The 22,338-nt window shown below is 41.7% G+C and overlaps 1 protein-coding gene across 2 annotated transcripts in view; it reads right to left on the reverse strand.

Moving 5' to 3' along the window:
* Positions 1–22,338, reverse strand: part of SSH1 (slingshot protein phosphatase 1) — a 63,993-nt gene that overhangs the window by 39,278 nt on the left and 2,377 nt on the right. For both annotated transcript variants that reach the window (XM_033168909.1, XM_033168908.1), the window contains exon 2: positions 20,907–20,947. In XM_033168909.1, the coding sequence (XP_033024800.1) occupies positions 20,907–20,947 (41 nt within the window). The remainder of the gene's footprint in view (positions 1–20,906; positions 20,948–22,338) is intronic.

Below are 22,338 nucleotides of genomic sequence, written 5' to 3' on the forward strand. Positions count from 1 at the left end.
TAATAGAAGAAACACTCTTACAAAGTAATACTAAAACATTGTCTAAAATATATGATTTTTTGCTCGAATGGAACACTAAAGACAAGGAGATTAAGAGTGTTATGATTAAATGGGCAATTGACATCGGCCATAATATTGAGTATGAAAAATGGTGGAATTTATGGAATAATGGTATGAAATTTACCGCATGCACAGCACTGAAGGAGAATCTATACAAAATGATGTATAGGTGGCACCTCACCCCCCATCAAATTAGCTAAAATGTACAGAATAGGAAATAAAAATTGTTGGAAGTGTGGGAAGAAAGAAGGCAGTTTCTTTCATCAGTGGTGGGCATGTGATATGGTTAAAGCCTATTGGGAAAAAAATTATAACGAACTAAAGAAAATCTTTAGATATACCTTCAGGAAAACACCAAAGGCCTTTCTTTTAGGAATGCTGAGTGACGATATAAGAAAAAATGACAGAAAATTCTTTATGTATGCAACGACTGGGGCAAGACTGTTGTTGGCACAGGTTTGGAAATCTCAACAAATCCCAACGGTTGAGCAATGGCAACAAAAGATTATGGAATACATGGAAATTGCTAAATTGACATCAAAAATCAGGCAACAGGGTGACGAAACTTTTTGAAAAGAATGGGGAAATTATATGACATATATAGACAAGATGTGTAAAGTAGATTAATATGGAAATAAACCTCATAACGGGAAGGGAAATTCAGCAAATGGAAATAGAACGGAAAGGTAATTAGTAGACGTTTGTAAAGGGAATCAAATTATGTATATTTTGAGAACATTAGATGTGTAAGTTTGAGAGATTAGTTATTAAATTATGAAAATTGGATAAGAATGTGAAATATAAAAGTTTGATTTAAAGAAGACAGAACATGGAAGATTGGAAGTCGATATTAGATACAAAATATAAGCTATTTTATGTAATTACTATATGTAATTATATGTAATTATATGTGTATATTAAAATCAATAAAAATCATTGGTAAAAAAAAGATAGTCTCTGGAACAGATGCTTTATAAGCAGATTGAACCAATTAATGAATGAGTGGTCTATCAATGACCATCAGTCATGTGTGGTACATGGGACTCAAGGAAGAGCTGATCTGGATGTGAGCTCTCCAGAGGCATCTGGCTGGCCTCACTGGAAACTAAGGCTGAGCTAGGGAGACCTATTTTATTTATTTATCTCATAAAATGTATATGCCACTTGACTGTAAGGGGGGAAACCCTCAAAGTGGTTTACAAAAAGAAAACAATAAAGTTATCAATAAAAACTACTATTTAAAACACTCACAGAGGAATTAAAATAAAAGATAAACTAAAAACAGATTTAAAACATATGTCAACATTATACATATCTGGAGAAGCTTGGGAGAGGAGTTGTTGTTGTTGTTCAGTCGTTCAGTCGTGTCCGACTCTTCGTGACCCCATGGACCAGAGCACGCCAGGCACGCCTATCCTTCACTGCCTCTCGCAGTTTGGCCAAACTCATGCCAGTCGCTTCGAGAACACTGTCCAACCATCTCATCCTCTGTCGTCCCCTTCTCCTTGTGCCCTCCATCTTTCCCAACATCAGGGTCTTTTCTAGGGAGTCTTCTCTTCTCATGAGGTGGCCAAAGTACTGGAGCCTCAACTTCAGGATCTGTCCTTATGCCTGCCTGATGTCACTAGGCAGGAAGTTCCAAAGTGTGAGTGCTGCCACACTAAAATATCAGTTTCCTACAAATGTGGAAGGGTTCTTATGCAGTGCCAGTTTCGCAGACTGAAGCAGTGTGGTGGCCATATTGGGTCAAGGGATCTTGCAGGTAAACTGGCTCCACGTTGTTAAGAGCTTTATATACTAATAAAAATGCACTGGTCTTGGTAGCAAATCAGCAACCGCTGCAGGTCTCTGAGCACAGATGTGCTGTGCTGACGGAGTCTCACTCCTGTCAGCAGTCGCGCTGCAGCATTATGCATTAACTGCAGCTTCCAGATCAAGCGCAAGGGAGGCCCCTTTGGTCTGATCTAGCTGACCTACTCTTATGCTGCATAGCAAACTCTAAAATTTGTTGCTTTTTGTGTAGTCTGACACAGTTCAAGAGTTTGAATTAAATGATCAACATTAAATGCTGAATTATACCAAAATGAGTATAGTTTTATTAAGAATGTGTCGTGTCAAAGGCAAGCTGCCCCACAGAGAATTCTCATCATAGCCTCTCTTAAAGGAAGCACAATTCCACCCATCAATTTGCCACTGGCCAGCGGCAGTTGCTGTCACATTTCTGTGGGAAGAACCAACAGCCTCTTGATGCCTCCTTGGGGATGTTTGAAACAAGCAGCAAAGACAGTTATGGGATGGAGCACACTGACACTTTGGCCAGGAGGGCAAGCGCCCTTTCTGATAAGGCCTCCGCTGCCTTTCAGATACAAGGGCAGGCGGCGAGCGAGAGTGGCTGGCAAGTTTCGCTCCAAATGCCTGCAGTGCTCTGCCAACAAAAGTTATCTTCTGAGCAGGGTATTGTTTGGCCAAGAGGGCGTAGGCTGTGTTCACTACCCAAGAATTCCAAGCAGTATTTTCAGAGACTGCAGGCCATTCACGGTGCCAGATGCAAAAGCTCTTTCAGGGCAAGGAAGGAGGAAATCAATCAGGGAGCCCACAAAGGCAGATTTCCCATCAGGAACAAACTGCCAGCGATGCCAGCCAACTCTGCCATGGTGACATGGATTTGCTTCATCATGATTGCAATCTGCACATTTCTGTCAGGAAACTCAGCTGCAAGACACACACACCACAGGAGAGGGTTCCACACAAGGAGAAAAGCCACGCTGTGCAGCATCACAGGCCTACCTTGGGGGGAGTCGAGCTTAATCTCTCATCTCCCATCATGCACCAGGCTTAGATACAAACACAAAGGACCCATTTTCAAGGATGGCCATTTGAATGCAAGCAAGCAAACAGGCTTAAGTAGCGTAGGCACAATCCACAAGGAATGTCTTCTGGGTATGCCTTGCTGAGGGCAAGTGGAACCGCCCCAGGAGAACAAGCACTCCAAAAAGAGGGTGCACAATAGAACATGAACATTAAGATCATGCTTAGCATTTGCACAGTGCTTGATCAGTAGATATACCCTTTATAACATTGTCACTCAGTGAAGCAACAGGCTCTTCAATTGGGAGTTTGGTGAATGAAGATCAGTTTCAAATTCTGTAGCGGATTCTAGCATCTTGAATGTTAACTGCCCACTTGCTGATAGACGATGTCTTCCCATTGACTGCTGTAATCAAGTTGTTGCAGGGGTAACTCATTGGTGTAGATGGCACAAACCAACCAGATCAGCTTATGACCAAGCTTGACCTCTACCCAACAGCCAGTGTTAACATTTGTAGTATTACCTCCAATGGCCTGCAAGCTCTTATTAGTGCCCATAGCTATCAACGTTTCCCTTTTTTTAAGGGAAATTCCCTTATTCCGAATAGGATTCCTCGCAAGAAAAGGGAAAAGTTGACAGCTATGATTACTGCCCTTCTTTACAAAATCTACAAGATTATGAGCAATAACTTCAAGTGGTCCCCCCCCCCGAGCCTTTCTCCAGAGTAGTGGTAGAGCTATCTTCCACCTAGTTCACTGCACATGAAATAATGCTGTTCTACGATGAGGCTGGGGAACTGCTGGTCTGAACTGTCTGTTTTTAGTGTAATTTTATTTGTATATTTATGGCCATCAAGAAGATGCAGTCAATTTCATCCTTCTGACATACAGGTGAAACTCGAAAAATTAGAATATCGTGGAAAGGTTCATTTCTTTCAGTAATTCAACTTAAAAGGTGAAACTAATATATGAGATAGACTCATGACATGCAAAGTGAGATATGTCAAGCCTTTATTTGTTATAATTGTGGTGATTATGGCGTACAGCTGATGAGAACCCCAAATTAACAATTTCAACTTTGGGGGTTTCATCAGCTGTGCGCCATAATCATCACAATTATAACAAATAAAGGCTTGACATATCTCACTTTGCATGTCATGAGTCTATCTCATATATTAAACTCCAGTAGCTTTTCCACGATATTCTAATTTTTTGAGTTTCACCTGTAGATAATCCAATTCCTAATCCAGGGCTTTCATAACTATTTCTTAGGCCCTCTTGACTTTATGTGACCCAACTACAAGCCTCTTGTCCTCTTCAGTAATCAAGCCAGCATCCCTAAAGACGGCAGCGGCAGCTGTGGCACGCAGGCCAACCCCCTATCTGATGCTCTGGGTTTCTAGGGGTTTTCCTGTTGTTATTCTGTCTCTCACAGCTACAATAAACCTACCATTAAAATTATGGACTGGTCATTTCTTCGTCAGAGGCCAAACGAGCCAATTTAACAGGGGATCAAATACTTTCCCCCCTCACTGTAGGTATTTATATTGTGTTACACTCTAATGTTTTATTAGAAGTGGAATGTGTACTTGCTTTTACTAATGTCAATTCATAACTTCCATAATTTACATCTTGGGCATCAGCTATTTGTTCTTCATTTTAATCAGCTGAGAAAATTATTTCATTTGATTGTATTGAAGCATCCTGCTTACTTCTCTGCCCTACTTTGGCAAACCTCTCTTCCAATATCTAAGCCAGTGGCTATTACATCATCTTACAGTAACAAAACAGTATCAGTTAATAATGTGTTGTGTGAAAAGTACTATATTTTACCTGTGCAGGAGATCACCAATTATTTATTTAGAATATTATTATTACTACTACTAAAGGTAAAGGGACCCCTGACAGTTAGGTCCAGTCGTGGACAACTCTGGGGTTGTGGCGCTCATCTCATTTTATTGGCCGAGGGAGCTGGCGTACTTGCACCACCACTACTACTACTACTACTACTACTATTTATTAAATTTATATACCACCCTATACCTGCAGTTCCCAGAGCAGTTCACAGGATAAAATCATAATATGAAAACACAAAATACATAATCAAAATAAAAACAAGAGCAATCCAGTAACGCCCCAACACATTTTAAAAGGGCACTGAATGTCAATCAATCAAAGGCTTGGTTAAAGAGGAACATCTTTGCCTGGTACCTAAACGTGTATAATGAAGATGTCAGGTGAACCTCCCTGGGGAGAGCATTCCACAAATGGGGAGCCACTGCAGAAAAGACCCATTCTGGTGTTGCCACCCTCCAGACCTTTCATGGAGGAGGCACACAAAGAAGGGCCTTTTACAGTCTCATTTTACAGCCTCAAAGGGCTCCCAAAGCTGTTTACAAAACATGCTTGCAATTTTAAAAATCACATTCATTCAAGAGGAACAGAAATGACAATGTGTCCCTATTGCAACAGGGTTATTGTGGTGGCATATCCTGCCCTCCTCCTTGGTGTTGCCCCTTTGGCCTTTGCCCACTAGGCAGCAAAGGCCAACAACGGCCTCTGAGGCAAAGGGGTGAGTCAGAGCAGTTGGAACTCACTTGGTCCAAGACAGTGATATGTTTTCACTAGATGGAGGCAAGTCACTACTCCATCAAACATTCAGGAAGATGGATTTAGCTCTAATGAGTCTTATAAGAGAATGACTCTGGCAAGCTCAAATAATCTGGACACAACAGTGTATCCAGAGAAAGGGTAGGTGATCTTCCCATGCAGAGATTGGGGGAAAGTATGTGCAAACCCCGCCTCTCGCTACCTGGTTACCTATCCCTGAGGTTATCTGGTGCCATCCACTGTCCACCATACAATCAGGGCCAGCCACATTTATGCAGTTTAGGGCTACATCTGGGGGAAAGAGGAGGAGGAGCCACAATATAGTCTTCAAGACTACCACACAAGCACCAAACAAATACGTGCTAGCATTCCAGGCAAACAACTGCCTCCATTTCAAGGCTGAATCTAGGAAGCTGAACACATTATGGAAAATGTGGGTTGCATAGTGTGGAGTCCATGAACTGGGGTCACAGTTATAGGTCAGTCACAATTACAGGGCTCTGAGTGAATGTGCTTAAAGTAGAGTGAATGGAGGCTTTAGCAGCCTGCGGAGGGAGAGGGCTATGCCTGAAGACAATAGCCATGCTGTGCCATCCCACGGGCTGTGATCCCTTGTTGTCTTGCAGCTGAAGTCAGCAAGGAGAAGTGGAGGCAGAAGCTGCTGACTCTATCAGATACTTAAAAACAGGATGCTGAATCACATCCTGTCAAGGCTGCAGTATCCTGACTGTAGCGTGCTCTGAGCAAGGAGGCAATCTGGTTAGCCTGACAAGCGGTTGGAACTGGCTGCCATGTGGGCGTGGCCTGGGAAACCAGCACAAGGCCTGTGTTATGTGCAATGCTGAGGGGCAGGGGAACCCGGAATGGAAGGGGTGGAATCTCCTGCTCTGCAAGGGTAAATTAGCAATGAGGCTGGGATCATGCAACCCCACCCTGTAGCCTGGAGCGCTCCAGTTCATGCTACAGCATATGGCCCAGTCTAATTTTCCATTTTGTTTGCAATGTTTTAATGCACTTACAAATGTTTCTCCAGTGCTTTTAAGTGTGCAGAATTCTGTTTATTCAAGCAAGCCTGTGCCACAAGTGTGCAGCTGCCGAATGATTCAGGATGAACCCCTTACTCCCAGAACCCGTGTGCCAAGTGGGCCTCGCCCAGCAAGCAAGGCAGAGAGCTTAAAAGCTCCTTGACCACCAGGAAACCCAAGCAGACCTAGCATGGAAAGAGCTTTTAAGCTCTCTGCCTTGCTTGGAGGGCAAGGCCCACTCAGAGCGCTGGCTCTGGAAGGCTTAGGATGTTTGTGCAAGATCTTGCGGGAACTCAGATGGCCTTGTGAGATCTTGCAAGAGCATCCCAGAACAGGTGTGCTGAGTGGACCTTGCCCAGCAAGGTGGGGAGCTTAAAAGCTTTTTCCATGCTGGGTAACCCCAAGTGGACCTACTGCAAAGAGCTTCTATGCTCTCCACCTTGCTTGGATTTATTTGTGCAATTTCAACCAGCCTGCCTCCAACCGTGTGTTGTTGAAAGATGAGATCATATTGTATTTAGTTCGATACTGTTCAGCTGTTGCCATATTCTGTTCCTCATACCTTGAATCCCTAATGCCATCTACCAGTGGACAAAACAACCAACCAATGCTTTTCTCTGGTTCTTTGGCTAAAAAACGCAGATAAGATTTGCAAGTAGCAAAAAGGTGGTTTTGTCCTTCACCATTCTTAGTTTCCTTATGTTTCAGTTCCAACGTGTATTTAGTGCAGTGGTCCTCAGGCCTGATCCCGCCAGGCCATTTTGGGGTAATCACATCCACCTTTCTTGGGCTTATCAGCGTAGCAAAGTTCATGGAAGAATTTTCCTTTGCATTAAATATAGAAATGCTAAGAAATAATAATATTTCCAAGTGATTCAACAGGTGGCCAGTACCACTCACCTGTCCAAGTGACCTGTGGAGGGTGGGTCACTTCTGGATCTTGCCTTCCAGCTGGATCTTTTCCCACCCCTGGTTTAGCAATTGCGAGTTCAGCAATAAGAGTTGTATTGGGATGCTGGCTATGTGAATAGGTAATGTGGAAGGGGATGAAAAACCTGATGTATATGAAATATAGATGTGACCAAACTCCCCACGAAGGATTAAAGTTAGCCGCTTGAGAGTGCTCATAGATCCATTACTGTCACCACAGCAGGCACAATGGTAAGGGTGCCTTCTACCAACTACAGCTGGTGTCTATATCTGGGTAGAGATATCCTGGCTTCAGTGATCTGTGCTCTCATAAGCCCAGGTTGCATTGTAGCATTGTGTTATATGCTGGGCTGACTTTAGAGACAGTTCAAAAACCATGGCTAGTGTAGAATTCTGCAGACAGATTACCAACAGGCACCAGATGACTCAAACATACAGTACCAATTCTGGGCCAGCTATGCTGGCTGTCAATTCATCTCCAGGTCCAAACATGGCTCAGGACAGCAGTCCCTCATGCACTGCTTTGTCAGAGACCTCAAAATCACCAGATGCCCTTACTTATTTATTGCATTTATATCCCACTTTTCCTCCAATGAGCTCAAGGTGACTTACATACCTCTCTTCCCCATTTTATCCTCAGAGCAACCATGTGAGGTAGGTTAGGCTAAGAGTGAGTAACTGACCCAAGATCACCCAGTGAACTTCAAGGCATTGCAGGGGGTTGGACTAGATGAGTCTTGGGGGTCCCTTCCATCGCTACAATTCTATGATTCTTCCAAGAGAAAGCGAATGGGCCTTTTTAGTGGCAGCCCCGTATTTGTGGAATGCTCTCCCTAGGGAAGTTTGCTGGGCACAAACACAGACATCTTTCAGCACAAAGTGAAGACATTCCTATTCTCCCAGGAACTGGAGTGATAATACTGCTATGGTCTTTGCAGCTATTTTAACTAGGAGGTTTGGTGATCCTCTTGTGTTGTGAGAAGGGTATCTTTACTACAAACTAGTCCTTTTTAGTATTGCTATCATTGGTTCCAATTCTTGCTACACAAGCAGTATTTTTTCTAAAAATGTATGAGTTGCTTTGAGACTTATCATAAAAATAAACAGTTAAAAATAAATGAATAATAGAATCTAGAAAGGAAATTGTATGTACTGTGGATTTCATCCATGTTCAACAAAAGACTATTTGGCCCCCATCAGCCCCAGCTAGCATGGCCAATGGCCAGGAATGATGGGACTTGTAGTTCAGCAACATCTAGAGGGCCAAAGGTTCCCCCCATACCTGATTTAATCTTGCCCAAGACCAAGATTGAAAACTGCATGGTTTTATCTTGTGAGTGTAATTGACTTTAAATACAAACACACCAAATTAAAACCGAAACCCAAATTATTCTGATCTCTCCTGGCAGAGCTTTCCTGTCCTAAATATTATATTTGCAACTGCAGGTGTTGCTCTGTTCCAATTGCCCTCTTGACTCCTGCAGCTGAAAGGGCCTGCCTTTCAAGCGAACTTCTGTGCCTACTAGAACGGCCCTATCTTTCCTGCAGCAGCCTTCTGATGATTTCCTAGCAAGGTCGCTGTGGATGTAAAAGCTAGACAAAACTATATCACAGAGAAAACAAGGGCCCGAGAGTCATCTCAGAAGAAGCAGACTGAGAGTGCCCCCCAATGGACTCACAGCGCAATACAGCAACTTTAAACTATAAGAACATAACAAGAGTCTGCTGGATCAGGTCAATGTTCCATTCAGGTCAGCATCCTGTTCTCACAGTGGCCACCCAGGTGCCTCTTCCGGGAAGCACACAAGCAGGGCTCTAGCACAAGAGCCCTCTCCCTCGCTGTAGTTTCCAGTAACTGGCATCGAAAAGCATTGCTGCCATCTGAGCACAGGCATCATGGCTAGTAGCCATTGTCAGCCCTCTCCTCCACGATTCTGCCCAACTCCCCATAAAAGCCATCCAAGTTGGTGACCATCACTGTCTCATGTAGTTCCACAGTTCAGCTATGTGATGCATAAAGAAGCACTTCATTTTATGTGTCCTGAAGCTTCCAACACTCAGCTTCATTTGATGTCCATGAGTTATAGTGTTATGAGAGAGGGAGAATAACTTTTCTGTCCACTTTCTCCACGTCATGCGTCATTTTATAAACTTCTATCATGTCCCTTACTTGCCTTTACCCTAAACCAATAAGTTTCAAGCAAATTGTCCTTTAAGTTCTCTCTGTTCAAGAGACACAGAGTCCACCACCTATCTGACAGCATCTCCAATAATAGTGGTGAACAACAAAATTTTGAGTCACCTGATTGCTAACAGGGACCAGCAATTACTGAATTCTACCATTGGAGGTTGGCTGCTCCTATGCTTAATTAGCATCATCTGTTGCTGTTTGGCAGCACTGCACAAGGACTGCTAGCCATCTTCCCTGAATAAAGGTGAACATGCTTGGCTGTCTCATCTCAGAAGTGGAGCCAGGAGGCAATTGCTGCCCAGCAGAGGAAGAGTCATCCAAGGCAGCAACCTAACTGGGATCCTGTAGTTTGAAATGGGGACTTTGTGTGGTTGAAACTTGATCCCAGGGAACTCACTTTGTAAGCTATGTGTATTCATTTATCATGAGAATGGGAAAAACCAGAGATCTGTTCAAGAAAATTGGAGATATGAAAGGAACATTTCGTACAAAGATTACCATAATAAAGGACAAAAGTGGCAAGGACCTAACAGAAGCAGAAGACATCAAGAAGAGGTGGCAAGAATACACAGAGGAATTATACCAGAAAGATATGGAGGTCTCGTACACCCCAGGCAGTGTGGTTGCTGACCTTGAGCCAGACATCCTGGAGAGTGAAGTCAAATGGGCCTTAGAAAGCACTGCTAATAACAAGGCCAGAGGAAGTGATGATATTCCAGCTGAACTATTTAAAATTTTAAAAGATGATGTTGTTAAGGTGCTACACTCAATATGCCAGCAAGTTTGGAAAACTCAGCAGTGGCCAAAGGATTGGAGAAGATCAGTCTACCAAAGAAGAGCAGCGCCAAAGAATGCTCCAGCTACTGCACAATTGTGCTCATTTCACATGCTAGCAAGGTTATGCTTAAAATTCTACAAGGCAGGCTTAAGCAGTATGTGGACCGAGAACTCCCAGAAGTGCAAGCTGGATTTTGAAGGGGCAGAGGAACCAGAGACCAAATTGCAAACATGCGCTGGATTATGGAGAAAGCTAGAGAGTTCCAGAAAAACTTCTACTTCTGCTTCATTGACTACGCAAAAGCATTTGACTGCGTCAACCACAGCAAACTATGGCAAGTTCTTAAAGAAATGGGAGTGCCTGATCACCTCATCTGTCTCCTGAGAAATCTCTATGTGGGACAAGAAGCTACAGTTAGAACTGGATATGGTTCAAAATTGGGAAAGGAGTACAACCAGGCTGTATATTGTCTCCCTGCTTATTTAAATTATATGCAGAATTCATCATGCAAAAGGCTGGACTGGATGAATCCCAAGCCGGAATTAAGATTGCCGGAAGAAATATCAATAACCTCAGATATGCTGATGACACAACCTTGATGGCAGAAAGTGAGGAGGAATTAAAGAACCTTTTAATGAGGGTGAAAGAGGAGAGCACAAAATATGGTCTAAAGCTCAACATCAAAAAAACTAAGATCATGGCCACTGGTCCCATCACCTCCTGGCAAACAGAAGGGGAAGAAATGGGGGCAGTGAGAGATTTTACTTTCTGGGGTTACCTGATCACTGCAGATGGTGACAGCAGTCACAAAATTAAAAGACGCCTGCTTCTTGGGAGAAAAGCAATGACAAACCTAGGCAGCACCTTAAAAAGCAGAGACATCACCTTGCCAACAAAGGTCCGTATAGTTAAAGCTATGGTTTTCCCAGTAGTAATGTATGGAAGTGAGAGCTGGACTTTAAAGAAGGCTGATTGCCGAAGAATTGATGCTTTTGAATTATGGTGCTGGAGGGGACTCTTGAGAGTCCCATGAACTCCAAGATCAAACCTATCCATTCTGAAGGAAATCAGCCATGCGTGGGCATGTATTTTTCACAGAATCATTAAACTTGAGGGGACGTCAAGGGTAGTCCAACCCACTGAATCCCTGACAGGTGACCATCCAGTCTCTCTTTAAAAACCTTCAATGAAGGAGAGTCCACATTAAGAGTTCTTCTTAATGCTTAGTCTTGTAATCTGAATCAATTGGTTTAGGTCTTGCCCTCCGCAGCAGCACAAAACAAGCTTGCTCCATCTTGGCAGGAGGGTGCTCTGTTTGTCCTGGCTCAGTATAGAAAGACAACTGGCTGCTATGGAAGTACCCACTATATTTTCACACAGGCCACAGAAGATGGTGAGCCCCCTTCTGAGAGTACCACATGGAAACCAAGATGGCTCGCAGTGGAAGAACAGACTGCTGTGCCCCTTTGCCACCATCCCATTGAGTTTCTGCGCTAGACAAGCTAACATTCTGTACACCCAGCACTGAATCATGGCAGGCTTGCAGCAGTACAAAGAGATATCTGCTCCTCTGCTGCCGAACAGCTGCATTTCCATGCTGGCCACAGATAAGCCCCTTCCTACATGGCCAACATAGAAAGAAAGTGAACTAGTGTAGGAGACAGGGAGCACTCCATATAAATTCTATCAGCCCATTGGGCTTCTAACTTGCAATTTATTTATTTTTTGAGGCTGCAAGGTAGTAACTTTTTTTGGGGGGTGGCTAACTTAAAAGACTGTAGTAATGCATCCACCTATTTCCTGGGGATGAGACTAGCTCAGACAAAATTCAAATGCAACACTCCATGTGTAAGAAAACATGCCATAGCAACATTCCAGTTTCACATTTAACTTGGGCTCTGAGCTGTTACACATGAAGCATTACCATGTGTAGTGCATTAGTCATGGATCCCTCCATGCCTCTGCACCAGTGAAACAACTTGGGTTTAAATGGGCAATATAGAAGACCACAAAGGTACTGTATTTTACGCTCCATAAGATGCACTTTTTCCCTCCTAAAAAGGAAGCGAAAATCCCAGTGTGCCTTATGGAGCGAAGGCTTAGCTCCCGCTGCCTCCCCCCCATCCCCCGCTGCGTTCGGTGGGAGGAGGCAGCGGCGATGTTGCTGGATCATGCCAGCACCTCTGTTCCCCGAAAGCTTTTCGGGGAACGGAGGTGCTGGCACAATCCAGCAACATCCTCTGCGCTTCCCACTACCTCCCCCCATCCCCCGTTTGGCAGGAGGTGGGGGGGGAGGCAGCTGCGATGCCTGCTTTTGGGATCGGTGGGCAACAGGGAGGTTGGTGGAGGATTTCCTTCACCACCCCATGCGCTGCCCACCGATCCCAAAAGCAGGCTTTTGGGATCGGTGCAAGGTGCGGGGTGGTGGAGAAAACTGCGGGGATGCTGCTGCTTTCTCCACCACCCCGCGCGCTGATGCCATAAGCAGGCTCACCCCCTCTTGCTTTAAAGGGACATGGGAACGAGGGGAGAAACGGAGCCGCTGTGAAGGGAGAAGGGGCTCCCCCTCCGGCGCCCCCCTCCCTGCCTTTTAGAGGAGGAAAACCAGGAAAATATTTTCCCCTTTAAAAAAAACAGGTGCGTCTTGTGGTCCAGAGCGCCTTATGGACCGGAAAATATGGTATGTTTTTCCTAAATGTCCCATGTCACATTTAATATTGGGCCTCACTCGTATCCAAGGTTCAGATGGAAGAAATGGCAGTAATAGACAAATGAACATGGGGTGGGTAAGAGGAAATCAGCCAGCAGCAGTTTCCATCCACCTGGAAATTGGAACATTCTCCCCAGTCCTTCACACAGAATCAAGGCCTTATATGGGATCACATAAACCAATGAGGGGGGCAGGGGATGCCAGAAACAACTTTTGGAGCAAAAGTATCCTGAAAAAGAGACAGAACTACAGAGAACTGATGGAGGTGCTAACCAAAAACTCAGTAAGATATATAGATGGGAGTTCCCAGAGAGAATCACCTTCACGTATAAAGATAAAAAGAACATGATTAGAACTGAAGAGGAAATAGGGAAATTCATACAAAAGCACAGAAAAGAACTAAGAGGAGGCATTAGAGAGAGAGAAGAAGAGAAAGACACAGCGCTGTGAGAAGTAGAACCACATTAATCCCACAAGCAGAACTGACGAACTCTGACGATCTGAGTCAAGACACGTAATCCGGTTTTATCTCCACACTTAAAATTAATAAAATATCTCTTTCCATTAAAAAAAATCTTTTTTAAAAAAAATATCAAATGGAGCTGAAAATCATATCTTGGAACATAAATGGCTTGAATGATAAAATTGAAAGAAACAAGGTAGAACATATTGAAATGGGATACCTAGTATACAGGATACCTAGTATACAGGAGACCTGGCGTGCTCTGGTCCATGGGGTCACGAAGAGTCGGACACGACTGAACGACTGAACAACAACAAAGTATACAGGAATGGCAAGAAAAATTATTTAGCTTTCTGGATTTGGCAAAATTAACAGAAGTGATAAGAGGTGGTAGTAATCAAAAATTTAATCAAAGATGGGAGAAATTTGGAATATATATGAAAAACCAGTGCCCGAATATAAAAACTTGGATCCATTTCTAACATTCTGTATTGGTAAAAAAGGGAAGGAAAGACAAAAAGTCGATAAATTCACATGAATTTTGGTTAAATGATTGGATAACGCAGTAACGAGTAAATTAAGCAACCCGGGAGGAGGGCAGGCGGAAGCCTAAGTCAAGTTTACAACTAGGTATTATGATTTATGATTAACTTGGATTGGTTATGATTTATTTATTTAAGTAATGAATTTTGATATTTTATTAATAGATAGCATGATTGAATGAATGAATATGTATGATTTGTTTTGTTCAAATTTCTTTTTGATGTATTATGGTTATGTGTGTGTGTGATGTTTGTTTTGTTGTGTATTGTTTTTAATGTATGAATGTTACAATTCTCAATAAAAATTTATTTTTAAAAATAAAAAAAAGAAAAGAAATGGGATATAATATGCTTACAAGAAACTCATGTGGCAAGAAGGCATAGAAGAATATTAGTAAACAAAAGATTAGGACAAGAGTTTATAGCCTCAGCTAAAAGGAAAAAATGAGTAGTTATCTATGAAAGTGAGAAATTACAGGCAGAACAATTATTTAAAGATGAGGAAGGAAGAATCCCAGGAGTCAAAATCTCAAAAGGGAAACAACAAGTTATAGCAGTAGGTATATATGCACCCAATGGAAATAAGACAAATTTCTATAAACAACTAGGAGAAAGATTGGTAGAATATATTGATGAGGAAATTATAGTGATAGGAGATCTTAATGGTGCCCCCTCACTAGAATTAGATAGAACGAAAAGAGAAGCAAAAAATAAAAAAGGAAGATTGCCGCATACCTTCTTCCAAATGGTAGATACGTTAAATTTTGTAGATATTTAGAGATATAAAAACCCATTAGAAAAGCAATTTACACATTTTTCAGGAAGTGAAAAAACATCAGGGAGGATAGACGCATTGTGGATTACTATAACTTAATAACAAAAGTTAAAAAAGGATATTCAACCTAGAACAATCTCTGACCATAATCCGGTGACATTGGAGTTAGTGAGTAGAAAAAGGAAAAATAGAAGATGGAGATTAAATGAGAAAATATTAAACGATGAAAAGGTAGTCAAAAAAGCACAAGAATTGATAAAGGAATTTTTTGAAACTAACAGATCCCAGGATACGGATATAGGTACAAGGTGGGATGCCAGCAAAGCTTATATCAGAGGGTATTATATACAACAAATGGCAAGGAAAAAAGAGCATATGAAGAGAATTTAGAAAAGATAAAAGTAGAATTAGCGGACAATGAAAAATTATTGGTGAAAGACACAAAAAATAGCTGAAAAAATCAAATTATTACAAATTCAATACTCTGCAGTCTTAAATGTCGAAATCCAGAACAAGATATGGTGGTCAAAGCAAAGAGTATTTGAATTTGCAAATAAACCTAGTAAAATGTTAGCATGGCAATTTAAAAAGAAGCAGAAAGAAAGATTAATAGACCAAATTAAGAAAGATGGGAAAATAATAGATAAACCAGAGGAAATTGAGAGATGCTTTAGAGAATATTTTTTAAAATTGTATAAAAAAGGGACAGAATCAGAAAAAGAAATTACAAATAATTTACAAAAGAAATGATATGATAGCGATGGTGGAAAACCCAGTGGAAAGTATATAAAAAAAATGTTGGAAAAAATGGACGAATTCGGCAAGGTAGCAGGTTTTAGATTAAATAAAGAAAAAACGAAAGTAATGACCAAAAATATGGAAGAGAAAAGTAAGAAGAAATTGGAACAGGAAACAGGTTTAAAAATAGTACAAAATATCTGGGAATAAACCTAACAATGAAAAATACAAATCTGTTTGAAGATAATTATGGGAAAGTCTGGGGAGAAATTAAAAACCAATTAGAAATATGGCAAAAAATTCAGATTATCAATGTATGGGAGAATTTCAGCGATTAAAATGAATGTATTACCTAAATCAGTGTTTTTCAACCACTGTTCCGCGGCACACTAGTGTGCCGCGAGATGTTGCCTGGTGTGCCGTGGGAAAAATTTGTTTATTTGATTCCTATTCAAGAGAATTACTTTATATATAGTCAATATAGGCACAGAGTTAAATTTTTTAACATTTTCTAATGGTGGTGTGCCTCATGATTTTTTTCATGAAGCAAGTGTGCCTTTGCCCAAAAAAGGTTGAAAAACGCTGACCTAAATTAATATTTTTGATCCAAATGCTACCAATAATAGGAAAATCAAAGTGTTTTGAGAATTGGAGAAGAGATATTTCAAAATTTATTTGGCAGAAAAAGAAACTGAGAATCAAATTTAAATTATTAACAGATGACACCAGAAAAGGGGGGGGGGTCGGCCTTCCGGATCTAGGACTCTACCATGAAGCATGCTGTTTGGATTGGTTAAAAGATTGGATAAACTTAGACAATGGTGGGGTCCTGGATCTGGAAGGCTGTAACAACAAATATGGCTGGCATGCCTACTTATATACTTGAGTATAAGCCTAGTTTTTCAGCACATTTTTTGTGCTGAAAAAGCTGCCCTCGGCTTATACTCGAGTGAGGTGGGCGGTTGGGGCAGCAAGAAAGAAGCCCTTTCTCTCCACTCTTGCCGCCGCTGCCCGCTCACTCCAGTCAACCATTCCTTAAGAAGTGTACAAGAACAGCGGTTCTTTACTCTCCCCAGGCAGCATGTTCCATTCCTGAACTGCTCGCATAAATGCAAACTTGGCAAAGGAGGAAGAGGAAGGAGCAGCCCAAAGGGCTGCTTTCGGGCTGCTCATTCCTCCTCCTCCTCCACAGCGGCAAAGGTGAATCGGCTTATACTTGAGTCAATAAGCTTTCCCAGGTTTTTGTAGGAAAATTAGGTGCCTCGGTTTATATTCGGGTCGGCTTATACTCGGGTATATACGGTACTTGATTTACGGAAAGGCTGAGGTCCATAAAGAATTTCTGAATCATACGATAAGAAAGTCCCTATATAAGACATGGGTAAAGTATAAATGGCTACTAGAACCGAAAATTCCAAAATGGGTATCGCCATTAGAAGCGATTGCATTGAAGAAAACAAATTCAGAAACAAGATGGCCTACATATGAGCAGTTAACTTTGGAAAAGGAAGGAGAGATTATTTTAAAACCATACGAAGAAATTTAAGAATCACTGGTTGCAATATTGTCAATTAACCCAAAGATTCAAACAAGATAAAAAGATAGGATTTGAGCAAGACATTTCCAAATTACAAAGTGAGTTAATCCAACCCAAGAAAAAGATTATTTCTAAATTATATAGGCTATTGCTAGAATGGGAGCTTAAGGATGAAACAACCAAAGAGGTAATGATTATTATTTTTTTTAAAGGTTTTTTATTATTTTCCAATAAAACAAAGAAAAAACATAGCATAAACATAAACACAATAAGCACACAATATATAAACACATTAAGCACACAATATATAAACACATTAAGCACACAATATATAAACACATAAACACATTGAAAACAATAACAACATCAACAGGAAAAGATAAAAAAAACATACCAACCTTAATAAACACCTATCTTTGTATTTTTCTATTTTCTAACTTCTCTACTAGGGGACTTCCCCTGTTCCCTCCACTGTCTTCAAAATCATATATACGTTTTGGGTAGCTTTATATCTTTTTCCCTTAACCTTCACCAAATTTCTTAATACTCTTAAATATAATTAATCCAATATAGATCATATCTTAAGCACAATATCTTAGAATATTCTTTAACAATTAAGTCTTTCATAAAAAAAATTTCTTCTATGCAGTCTTATCTAACATTAACATACTAAAGCCGATCTTTTACCTAGTTCTGCTCAAATATTCAGTTTCTCAGATTTAACTAGATAATCCTTAAATTTTTTCCAGTCCTGCGACACCTTCTCCTCCCTCTGGTCTCGGATTCTAGCGGTCAGTTCTGCGAGTTCCATGTATTCCATTAACTTCATCTGCCATTCTTCCACTGTTGGAATCTCTTCACCTTTCCAAGTTCTTGCCAATAGAATTCTGGCCGCTGTCGTGGCATACATAAAAAATACTCTGTCCTGGCTGGGTATCTCTTCATTGGTCATGCTCAAACAAAGAGGTAATGATTAAATGGGCAAGGGACGTAGGACATATAATTGAGCTGGAGAAATGGGAAAGACTTTGGAGAAGGGAAATGCAATTCACGGCCTGTATAACAATAAAAGAAAATATGCTAAAAATGTTCTACCAGGGGTACATCACTCCAGAGATACTATCAAAAATATACAAAAAATAGTCTAATCAATGCTGGAAATGTAAAAAAGAAGTGGGCACTTTCTATCATTTATGGTGGGATTGCAAGGTAGATTCTGGAATGAGATTTATGACGAATTAAAGAAATTATTCAAATTTTTTGTTGTTGTTGTTCAGTCGTGTCCGACTCTTCGTGACCCCATGGGCCAGAGCACGCCAGGCCCTCCTATCCTTCACTGCCTCTCGCAATTTGGCCAAACTCATGTTAGTAGCTTCGAGAACTCTGTCCAACCATCTCATCCTCTGTCGTCCCCTTCTCCTTGTGCCCTCCATCTTTCCCAACATCAGGGTCTTTTCTAGGGAGTCTTCTCTTCTCATGAGGTGGCCAAAGTACTGGAGCCTCAACTTCAGGATCTGTCCTTCTAGTGAGCACTCAGGGCTGATTTCTTTGAGAATGGATAGGTTTGATCTTCTTGCAGTCCATGGGACTCTCAAGAGTCTCCTCCAGCACCATAATTCAAAAGCATCAATTCTTCGGCGATCAGCCTTCTTGATGGTCCAGCTCTCACTTCCGTACATTACTACTGGGAAAACCATAGCTTTAACTATACGGACCTTTGTCGGCAAGGTGATGTCTTTGCTTTTTAAGATGCTGTCTAGGTTTGTCATTGCTTTTCTCCCAAGAAGCAGGCATCTTCTAATTTCGTGACTGCTGTCACCATCTGCAGTGATCATGGAACCCAAGAAAGTGAAATCTCTCACTGCCTCCATTTCTTCCCCTTCTATTTGCCAGGAGGTGATGGGACCAGTGGCCATTATCTTAGTTTTTTTGATGTTGAGCTTCAGACCATATTTTGCGCTCTCCTCTTTCACCCTCATTAAAAGGTTCTTTAATTCCTCCTCACTTTCTGCCATCAAGGTAGTATCATCAGCATATCTGAGGTTGTTGATATTTTTTCCGGCAATCTTAATTCCGGTTGGGGATTCATCCAGTCCAGCCTTTCGCATGATGAATTCTGCATATAAGTTAAATAAGCAGGGAGACAATATACAGCCTTGTCGTACTCCTTTCCCAATTTTGAACCAATCAGTTGTTCCATATCCAGTTCTAACTGTAGCTTCTTGTCCCACATAGAGATTTCTCAGGAGGCAAATGAGGTGATCAGGCACTCCCATTTCTTTAAGAACTTGCCATAGTTTGCTGTGGTCGACACAGTCAAATGCTTTTGCGTAGTCAATGAAGCAGAAGTAGATGTTTTTCTGGAACTCTCTAGCTTTCTCCATAATCCAGCGCATGTTTGCAATTTGGTCTCTGGTTCCTCTGCCCCTTCGGAATCCAGCTTGCACTTCTGGGAGTTCTCGGTCCACATTCAAAATTACATTTACAAAAAAACCAGAATCCTTTTTATTAGGAATAATTACGGACGAGATCCCCCCAAATAATATGTTTTTCTATATGCCACAGCGGCAGCCAGATTATTAATGGATGTCAGGGGGCTGCCCTCGCAAGTGGGCAAGGAGTTGCCAGGGCTTTTTCAGTATCGTCATCCCCCGCCTCCGTTGCTGAGCAATTCCTCCTATTCCAGTGAGGAAGGCAGCAGCAGTCCCTCTAGTGGAGAGGGAGAGTTGGGATCAGGAAGTAGGAGTCAGGGCTCTGACAGGGGAGAAGAGCCCTCGCACAAGGCAGGGGCTGGAAAAAGAGGCACCTCTTCCATCTCCCCACTTGCGCAGGGGGGAAAGGCGCAGGGGAGGGAGGTGGGGGTTCCGCATTCCGCGCCTTTTATGCTGGGCAAAGAACCGGAAGGGGCCATTCCCGGACTCTGCCGAAGGATGAGCTGGACGTCTTTTTGTAGCTGCACTATATACAGTGGTGCCCCGCTAGACGAAAATAATTCGTTCCGCGAAAATTTTCGTCTAGCAGGTTTTTCGTCTAGCGAAACGGCAATGACAGCCGTGCTTTCGCTAAACGAAAAAAAAAGACGGAAATTTTTCGTCTTGCGAAGCAGCCCCATTGACTTTTTCGTCTTGCGGGGCAGCTTCCGCTAGACGAATGCCATTCGTCTAGCGAGTTTTTCGTCTAGCGAGGCATTCGTCTAGCGGGGCACCACTGTATATCTGCACAATAAAGAAACTTAGTTTAGAAGTTTGTGCATCAGCCTGGTTACTCATGAGCAGCCCCTGAACAACCTTACAATAGCGAAAAACTTGAAAGGAGAGAAAACCCTATCATTAATAGAATGGAGAAGCAAAATGTACAAATTGGCAGAATTGGCAAAATTAACGGCTTGTATTAGAGGCTGTTCAAATCAAGAAGTAATAAAGGAGTGGCAAGGAGTGAAAGATTACATGAAATTACAGTGCTCCGGATTTGATATTTTGATAGATATGTAATGAAACGGGTGGGGGTAAACAAGATGAAATATGTAAAATAAGATAACAATTATAGTAATAAGTAACACAGCGAAAGAGATGAAAGTAAAATAGAGACTTAATGAGATCACACAGGGAACAAGATGGGGAAGTGTATTTTGATGATTTAATGCTTGCATGGTTTTTATCTTTTCTTGTATGGATCTGAAATAAAAAAAATTGTTAAAAAAAAAACTTTTGGAGCAAGAGTTTAAATAGCTCATGCTTACCTCAGGTTCAGTTTGCGGTCTTCATCACTGCCAACCTCCAACTGAAGGGGAAAGAGCAAAAATCATTAAATATTAAAGGCTCAAAATAATATGATTCCAAAGGTTTTCTTGCTGTATATGTAGAGGAATCTAAAGATAAATAAGATTATGGTTAATGTTTATGCAAAAAGATATATAGCTACCTAAAGTATATATGGATTATCAATGCAGTGGAGGGAGTGGGGGAAGTCGTCTATGTTGAGAAGAAAGAATAAGAACGAGATAAAGATAGGTGTTCTGATAGGTATGTATGTGTTTTTCTTATGTTTATTGTGTTATTGTTTGCTTTGTTTGATGTGTTTTTTTGTTTATCATAGTTTTACTGTATTTGTGTATGCTGTGTTCTTTTTATAGGTATATGGAAAAATAAAAAATTCTTATAAAAAAAAAACAAAAGGTTTTCTTGCAAGTTTTAAAAATAGCTTCAATAAAATAATAGCATGCATACATTTATTGCCTTATCATCACATGCTTTCTCCAAGGAGCTTAAGAGAAGCATATAAGCCACCCCTTCCCCATTTCCCCCCAACAACCCTGTGAGGTAGGTTAGGGAGACAGAGAAGCCAGATGTCACCCAAGCAAACCTCATGACTGACTGAAGTTCACATCAGCGCAACATCACACTGGCTTTGTTGCTTCATTTAATAATATGAAAAGGGAAATAATATGTTACATGTTTCAGGGGACAAGGACTAGATCTTTGCCTCTCTTTTAGGGCTGAAAGCTTTAATCACAAGCGTTTAATGGTTATTGTATTTGTAAAAAATAAAAACCCAATAAAAATGTGTTGGTTCCCCCCCCCAAAAAAGCTTTAATCACCAGATTAACCTAATGATGATAACAGGAAAGAGAGAGAGAGAGAAGCTAACAGATTGAGGTTGAATCCTGATAAGACAGAAGTACTGTTTTGGGGGGACAGGGGACAGACAGGTGTGGAGGACTCCCTGGTCCTGAATGGGGTAACTGTGCCCCTGAAGGACCAGGTGTGCAGCTGTCCATGGAGGCGCAGGTCAATTCTGTGTCCAGGGCAGCTGTCTACCAGCTCCATCTGGTACGCAGGCTGAGACACTACCTGCCTGCAGACTGTCTGGCCAGAGTGGTGCATGCTCTGGTTATCTCCCGCTTGCACTCTACATGGGGCTACCTTTGAAGGTGACTCAGAAACTACAACTAATCCAGAATGCGGCAGCTAGACTGGTGACTGAGAGTGGTTGCCAAGACCATGTAACACCAGTCCTGAAAGACCTACACTGGCTCCCAATACGTTTCTGAGCACAATTCAAAGTGTTGGTGCTGACGTTTAAAGCTCTAAACGGCCTCGGCATACCTACAACCCACGTTCAGCCCAGACACTGAGGTCCAGCGACCAGGGCCTTCTGGTGGTTCCCTCCCT

Source organism: Lacerta agilis, chromosome 14 (assembly GCF_009819535.1).
Source record: "Lacerta agilis isolate rLacAgi1 chromosome 14, rLacAgi1.pri, whole genome shotgun sequence".
Classification (NCBI taxonomy): Eukaryota; Metazoa; Chordata; class Lepidosauria; order Squamata; family Lacertidae; genus Lacerta; species Lacerta agilis.